The following is an 8,429-nucleotide window of genomic DNA, read 5'->3' on the forward strand; positions in this document are numbered from 1 at the left end:
GTTCGCCCGACCTGGTCCACCGATTTTTTCTGAATGTCGGTCCATGTTCTGTTTTGCATCTCAGGTTGCCCATCTTTCCCGGCGGCGGCGTGGCGTCGAGTGGGTCCGTCTAGGATGAGATTAGCGAGGGGGCCGGCTGGCGCCGTGCTGGGGTACCTGGTTCTTCTGTTGCTGGTCAAGATAACTGCGGCCAGCCACCGGACGAAGGCAGCAGCGATAGCGCTCCAGCGGAGTCCGGTCAGTCAGCAATAAAGCCTGATCCAAAGGCAGCCGGCTGGATAAGAAGGTACATCTCATATCATTCCCCGTAGACTGAAATTCATAGATGACAACCCAAACAAATGGGTAGTTCGTGGTGGATGCCCCCTCCAGTGTTGTTTACATGAATTTCCTTAGTACCGGCGCTGTATTTTTTTAGGAGAGTGTTCGTAAGTCGAAAAATTAGCTCTATGGTGTGAACTGCTAAATTTGGTGAGTGAGCAAGAAATCAAACAAAGCCAATGTGTGTTTCAGCCTGAGAGGGGGTGATGGTAAAAGAATATGACTTTGCCATCCAAACTAAAGAATTCCTATATCATTTGTTGGGCTGCGACAATATAGTTACGTATAGAAAATAATCTTGGCGAAAATTATCTTTTGTGTAACCAAAAGTGTGGCCCCAAAAAAGTGGTAGGATAAAATTGTGGTTCAGAGAGTTCTCCTTGTATTGAAAAAAATGTTTTACTCCTTACATTTCACCTTGATGTCTCGGTGGTGCAGGGTCCGTGTGGGCGCAAATCCGATAGAGCGAACACCATGCCCAGGAAGGATGGGGGGTGCTAGAGAAGACAATCAGGGGTTTTGCAGACGGAGAGGAGGTTGTGAAGCCAGAATTGGGTACAACCTTCGACTCGTTGACAGAGGCTTACGATTTTTACAATTTATATTCGTGGGAGCATGGTTTTGGGATTAGATACGGGAAAAGTCGGCTGAATCCAGACAAAAGGAAGTCCATGCAGGGGATCGTGTGTGGATGCTCGGTACAAGCACTAGCCATTATGTGATCGTCTGTGGGTAGAATTAATATGCTTTTCCACTAAAGGAACTGATCTATTTTTTTTTAAATGATGTGGAACAGGGGAAGCCCTTGCATGGGAACACACGGTCCTGAGTGTCCGGCAATGATTAGGCTTTTGAGGGCATCAGATAATGGCTGGTACATAACAGAGTATCAAGTGAAGCATAACCAGGTGATGACCCCTAATTTTGGTGAGATGTTGCACTGACAGTCGCACAGGCACATTGATGCATACACTAGAGATCTGGTTTGCAACCTGCGGAAGAACAACATCAACATCAGCAAGGTGTACACCATAATTGGTGGGTTCTTTGGCACGGTTGAAAATGCGCCTTTCACGAAAAGATCGCTTTGGAACTTGTGTGGTCAAATAAGTCGGGGCGAGGCAGATGACGATGTGAGGAAAACAATCGAAGTTTTCGATGAGCTGGGCGCAAAGGACCCTGAATTCCTGTTCAGGGTGCAGCCTAATGGAGAAAGTAAGATAAGGAATTTGATGTGGGCAACAGGGGATAGCAAGCTGAAGTACAAGTTTTTCGGTGATTTTGTGACATTCGACACCACATATCGGACGAACTTGTGCAACATGCCATTTGGACTGTTTGTAGGGGTTAAGAACCATTTCCAGAGCATATTGCTGGCGGGGGTGCTGATCAGAGATGAGCAGGTGGAAAGCTTTGAGTGGGTATTCACGGAGTTTGTGAGGATGATGGGCGGTGTGGCCCCAAGAACAATACTGATAGGTGTGTAATCTACCCTGCCTCATATGCCCATATCTGTTTTGAAATTTTTGTTTTTGCCCCCGTGATTTTTTGTTGCGAAGCAGCAGGTTATTAATGTTATGTTTTCTGCTGGATTCCAGACCAGTGCGGAGTGATGGAGATAGCCATCAAGAAGACCCTTCTGGATACGGTCCATCGTTGGTGCAAATTGCATGTCGTGAAGAAAGCAAAAGAAAGTCTGGGAGCGCTATATGGCAAGAGGAATGAATTCAGGCAGGATTTGCAGGGTGGTGTTGTAGTACGAACCAACTCATCTATTGAACTGGATGCAAGCAAGATGTACGCTAGGTCCATGCTTGAGCAATTTCAGCTGATTCTTTACGAGGCTGGTAGGTACCGAGTGCAGGAATTAGAAAAAGATGCATTGTACAAAGAGACACACACTAGGCCTGATAAACGGGAGAAATGGAGCAGAGTTGTTTTCCTGGTGAGAATGCATGACAATGGTGAACACTTTGAGTGCGAGTGTGGGCTGTCTGAACACATGCCCATGTACTGAAGGTTGTTGACTATACTTTGCATTTCGGATCAAATCACAAAGCCGATGTTTGTAAAAATCCCAATTTGTTGACAAAAATATTCATGCGTTGCAGGTGATGGATTATCTTGGGATGACTGAGATACCAAAAATGCATATAGTAAAAAGATGGACAAAAGAGGCTCGTGACATACTACCAGAACACCTGCAACACTACCAGCGAGATAACATTGGTGCGACCACATTGACATTCAGGCATAACCAAATGTATGTTCAGGCGCTGGAGTTGGTGAGGCTAGGGGATGCTAGTGTGAAAGCTTACGAAACACTGATGGTTCTGTTCAATCAAGCACTGGTCCTGATGGCACCATTTGATATGGCGAGAGATGGCCTAGGACTTGAAGATTGCGTGAACAGCAATGGTCAGCGAAATGGAGACGAGGTTAAGTTCAGTGCATTGAAGATCAGGAAGACAAGATTTCTGGGCACGACAATTCGCTTGTCGAGTTGGCGCCTCCCGGTAAGAAGAGAAAGGCAGGGAGGCCGACGAACGGTAGAGACAAAGCTCCGTACGAGGGGATGACGAAGAGGAGTCGGTTCTGCAGCATCTGCAAGACTAAGGGGCACAAGCGCACGACTTGCCCGCAACGAGGTGATGCCCCAAAAATGCCTAGAAAAGAAGCAAAGTGCAGCAACTGCAATAGGAAGAACACATGCGGCAGAGCTGCTGGCCAAGGTGTTGACGGTGATGCGGTGTAGATTTAACCCAGAAATTCTGTTGTAACAAAACTTGTAAAAATGTTGCTTTGTGTTCCTAGCCAATAAGTTGGCCAGCTCGCCGGTGGACATAAATGAGTGTCACGCGGCTATCATTGACGAAACTGCACTAAAACACCACCATCCAGGCGGCTCAGGTGCTGTATACGTCGGTCCAAGAAAAACGCATGGAGCGAAGACCGTACTGGACCAAGTCAGATGAGCCTCATAAATGATATCAGACAAACGCGTTCGCCACTGTGCAGAAATGAATTCCCGAAGTGAATACGTCGGCCTTTACCTGCATGAGCGTGGATCTTGAGGAGGACCAACTGCCGGGATAATAGTACTATATGGCATTATGACCCATATTGAATTTCTATATTTATTCGTTCTCTGTATTTATATGCTAGACCTAGAATTCTTTTAGCCGTAGCTATTTTCTTCTATTTTCTTCTGTAAAACAACTTGACCCTGATTTTTCAAATAGCCACAACTTTTTACTCATTCATCCAAATTAGATGAAACCAGCGTCTATAGTTTCGTCTTGTTTTCACCTATCTAGTTAACCTGTCACGTCAACTTTTTGAAATTTTTAAATTTTGAAATTTATTCAGATTCATATTCAAACTTCTTTTGTTCATAACTTGAGTTCCGTAACTCTGATTCTTTTTGCAAAGCGAAGCTCTTGACCTAAATTTTCTGATAAGGCCAAATCCACCTAATTTTGGTACTGTTAGAAACTGTTTTATGTTGCAAGAATTATTTGCTTGTTTTCAAAGTTTTCCGAGATCTTTTCTTCGATTCTTTTGCTTGATTGCTTATGTGTGGTTACTATTGCTTGCTCACGATAGATTAACCGGAGTGTGACGAGTAGAACTATCAGGAGTTATGAGTGCGAATCATTTTCATCATCAGTACAGGCAAGTTCACACTTTGATCATATCCCTTTATTACCCAGTTTTTATGCATTAGTTTCAACCCTCAAACATTGCATGGTTAGGATTTGATAACATGTGGGTATTGGGAAGTAGTTGATGAGGTAGGAACCTATTGTCCTGCATTCAAACCTTGGGAGTTACTACTACGTTATGCTTATACTACTACGCTATGCTCGTAGACGTGGATTGGTTGAGTGATTCATGACAGATGTGAGAGTTATTATGTAATGGTTAACTTAAGGTGGCTACTTTAATACACATCTGGGTGGAATGGTAGGGGCACCCTGGAGCACCCAGTGGTTTGCCCGGGCACCTGGAGAACCCAGTGCTTGCCCAAGGGGATCCCGGAGGACCCGTGTGATCACCCTATGGAATGCCACCCAGGCTCAAAGGGATCATAAGATTATTCATGCTAGAAACTTCCGTGTGCAGCCACAAGCCATTACGGGCTCTGGCATAGTTAAGTAAGTGGCGTGAGCTCTTGAAGAGGTGGACTAGCAGATGTAGGGGGATTGTAGGTGTACCGGTCTGCCCGGAGTAGAGAGTTAATGCTTCTGAAAGACTGTGTCTCGGTCATCCGTTTCTCAAACATCATGTAGTGCGAGAAATCCAACGGAGGAGATCGAGTCTTGTGGGGAAAAGTGCGCAAACCTCTGCAGAGTGTACAAACTAATCATGGTTAGCCGTGTCCCCGATTATGGACATCTTGAGTATCTGGTTCTTGGATTATCATGTTGATCTCAACACTTTATTTAATTAATTTGATTGGGTTAATGATTATTATTTTGGGATTGACTTGGAGGAACCTTCTCAATAATTATCAACCAACTTTGTAGTTAAATAAAATATATTTCTTTGCATTACGGAAAAATTGGCTTTTCGCAAAAACATTATAACCATAGAGCTTTTCCACGAGCCAAATATGCATGTAGTGATAGCTATTATTCATCATTATCCTATGGTGTGAATTTGCCAGTACATTCAATGTACTGACCCTTTGTGGCTACAACGTCTCATGTTGCAGGATCTTACGACGAGTAAGTGATACGTTATGGTTACGATTTCTACACTCAACTTTGCCGTTGGTGTTGATGGGAATCCACAACCTTGTTGTTACTTCCGCTATTTGGATGGAGGTAATAGTATTTACGTTATTTTATACATGTGATTTACCTCTGTTATAAATCCTCGGGTACTGTGTATGTCAGCATACCGATCCAGGGATGACACTTAAGCACAGAGACTTGACTGTCCGATTTGACCGTACACTAATCATGCACGCAAATGTGTACGATCACGATCAGGGACTCACGGGAAGATATCACAACACAACTCTACAACATAAATAAGTCATACAAGCATTATAATACAAGCCAGGGGCCTCGAGGGCTCGAATACAAGTGCTCGATCATAGACGAGTCAGCGGAAGCAACAATATCTGAGTACAGACATAAGTTAAACAAGTTTGCCTTAAGAAGGCTAGCACAAAAGTAGCAACGATCGAAAAGGCAAGGCCTCCTGCCTGGGACCTCCTAACTACTCCTGGTCGTCGTCAGCGGCCTGCACGTAGTAGTAGGCACCTCCAGTGCCGTAGGTGTCGTCGTCGACGGTGGCGTCTGGCTCCTGGACTCCAACATCTGGTTGCGACAACCAGATAGAAAGGAAAGGGGGAAAAAGAGGGAGAGAAGCAACCGTGAGTACTCATCCAAAGTACTCGCAAGCAAGGAGCTACACTACATATGCATGGGTATATGTGTAAAGGGGCATATCAGTGGACTGAACTGCAGAATGCCAGAATTAAATGGGGGATAGCTAGTCCTGTCGAAGACTACGCTTCTGGTCATCTCCATCTTGCAGCATATAGAAGAGAATAGAGTGAAGTCCTCCAAGTAGCATCGCATAGCATAATCCTACCCGGCAATCCCCTCCTCGTCGCCCTGTTAGAGAGCGATCACCGGGTTGTATCTGGCACTTGGAAGGGTGTATTTTATTCAGTATCCAGTTCTAGTTGTCATAAGCTCAAGGTACAACTCCAGGTCGTCCTTTTACCGAGGGACACGGCTATTCGAACAGATAAACTTCCCTGCAGGGGTGCACCACATAACCCAACACGCTCGATCCCATTTGGCCGGACACACTTTTCTGGGTCATGCCCGGCCTCGTAAGATCAACACGTCGCAGCCCCACCTAGGCTCAACAGAGAGGCCAGCACGCCGGTCTAAACCTATGCGCGCAGGGGTCTGGGCCCATCGCCCTATGCACACCTGCACGTTGCGAACGCGGCCGCGAGCAGACCTAGCAACCCACACGATCACGGCGGTTACGTCAAAGCGGTCCAACACGGCACGCGCCACTCAGTCGCTGACGTCAAAAGAGCTTCGGCTGATACCACGACGTCGGGATACCCATAACTACTCCCACGTAGATGGTTAGTGCGTATAGACCAAATGGCCAGACTCAGATCAAATACCAAGATCTCGTTAAGCGTGTTAAGTATCCGCGAACGCCGACCAGGGCCAGGCCCACCTCTCACCTAGGCGGTCTCAACCTGCCCTGTCGCTCCGCCACAAAGATCCACTTGCGGGTACTCCTACGAGCCGACCCGACTTTAGTCATCACATGTGTCGTGTATATAGTATATAAGTATATGCCCGTGATCACCGCCCAGGTGATCACGGCCCGATAGTATAGCACAGCAGACGGACAAGAATGTAGGGCCAATGATGGAAATCTAGCATCCTAGACTAAGCATGTAGGATTACAGGTAAAGGTATCAACAGTAGTAGCAAGGATAGGCTATGCATCAGAATAGGATATCGAAAAGCAGTAACATGCTACACTACCCTAATGCAAGCAGTAGAGATTAGATTAGGCGATATCTGGTGATCAAAGGGGGGGCTTGCCTGATTGCTCTGTCAAGTAGGAGGGGTCGTCGACTCCGTAGTCGAACTGGGCAGCAGCAGTGTCGGTCTCGTAGTCTACCGGAGAGAAGAGGGGGAAGAAACAGTAAATACAATGCAACATAAGCATGACGATGCGTGACATGACAATGAGCGGTGCTAGGGGTGCCCTAACGCGACAGTAGGTGGTACCGGTGAAGGGGGGGAACATCCGGGAGGTATGCCCGATGTTTCGCGTTTTCGGACAGACGGATCGGAGGGGGAAAGTTGCTAGTTCGATAGGTTAGGGAGGTGCGGTGGATGAACGGACTGCGTAGTCGGATTCGTCTCGTCGTTCTGAGCAACTTTCATATAGAAAACATTTTCATCCGAGTTACGGTTTAAAAGATATGAATTTTCAAAGTTTATTTGAATTTCTGGAATTATTTAATTTAACAGAAAAAGGGATATGACGTCAGCGGTCGACAGTCCGGGTTGACTGGTCAAACTGACAAGGGGGACCCACCTGTCATAGACAGTGGGTTAACAGAGGATTAAACTAATTAATCTTTAGTTAATTAGCTACTGGGCCCACCTGTCAGTGAGAGATTAATTAAACTAATTATTTTTATTTATAAAAACATTTTCTTTTCTTTTCTTTTTTAATTTTTGCGGCGGGGCCCGCATGTCAGTGACTGGGCCTGCCAGTCAGCAGTTGACTGGGTCAACCCAGTCAACTGGGCCCGTGGGGGCCACTGGCAGTGACCCAGGGGTGGCCCCAGGTGTGCCACGTCGGCGGCCGGCGCCGGAGTATCGCCGGCGACCAAACGCACGGCGGCGTGGCTCGGGAGGGGCGCGGGTTTCACGTACAGGGGGTCTCCGGGGGCGTGGCTGGGCGCGTTCGACGCGGCTCGACGTCGCGCGTCCAACGGCGGTGGTCGGAGGGGCTGGAATGGCCGGGGGCGACCGCTACAAGCTCGCCGGCGGCGAGGTGCTACGGGTGCCCGACGGAAGCTACGCTAGAGCGCGCGAACGGCCGAACTAGCTAGCTAGGTGGGTGCGGCACGGTGCGGTCGGGCTAGCGGGCCAACGCCCGTGACCATTTGGTCACCGGAGACACGCCGGTGGCGAGCTCCGCGGCGTGGCGTTCGGGCGCGCGCGGGGAAGCAGCTACGGAGCGCGAGCGAGCTAGCGGAGAGGGGGAGGAGGTAGAGGAGCTCACCGCGCGGCGCAAGAAAGGCCCATGGGTGCTTAGGAGCAGCAGGTCGTCGCCGGGGAAGAAAGGGGGTCGCCGGCGTCCGAGGTTGAAGGCGAGCTCGGGGAGGCGGTTGCAGTGGCTCCGAGCCTCGAAGGAGAGGCGGAGGGGGTGTAGTCGAGGGCGGCGACGTCGTACGACACGGCGGGGTGGCGAGTGGGGCACGGTGGCCGCGTGAACGACGGGAACGGCGGCGAGCGCGTCGCGCGTGGGGAAGAGGGGAGCGGCGCGGATCCGGGGGAGGGAAGAGGAAGGCGCGGGGGCCGAGAGGGAGAGCGGTG

At 48.5% G+C, this 8,429-nt stretch overlaps 1 protein-coding gene across 1 annotated transcript; it reads left to right on the forward strand.

Moving 5' to 3' along the window:
- Nucleotides 1-1,265: 1,265 nt before the first annotated feature.
- LOC123097736 (protein FAR1-RELATED SEQUENCE 5) lies at nt 1,266-2,490 on the forward strand. The gene is made up of 3 exons (XM_044519555.1): nt 1,266-1,800; nt 1,920-2,340; nt 2,433-2,490. The coding sequence occupies exons 1-2, from the start codon at nt 1,554-1,556 to the stop codon at nt 2,336-2,338; spliced, it is 666 nt and encodes a 221-aa protein (XP_044375490.1). The 5' UTR covers nt 1,266-1,553; the 3' UTR covers nt 2,339-2,340; nt 2,433-2,490.
- Nucleotides 2,491-8,429: the final 5,939 nt, after the last annotated feature.

This window comes from Triticum aestivum, chromosome 4D (genome assembly GCF_018294505.1).
Source record: "Triticum aestivum cultivar Chinese Spring chromosome 4D, IWGSC CS RefSeq v2.1, whole genome shotgun sequence".
In the NCBI taxonomy this organism is placed as follows: domain Eukaryota; kingdom Viridiplantae; phylum Streptophyta; class Magnoliopsida; order Poales; family Poaceae; genus Triticum; species Triticum aestivum.

Excerpts from the sequence above, each read along its gene's own strand:
- LOC123097736 (XM_044519555.1), top strand. The coding sequence starts at position 1,554 with ATGTGGGCAACAGGGGATAGCAAGCTGAAGTACAAGTTTTTCGGTGAT. Across the intron at positions 1,801-1,919 it reads CCCAAGAACAATACTGATAG|ACCAGTGCGGAGTGATGGAG; the intron begins GTGTGTAATCTA and ends GCTGGATTCCAG.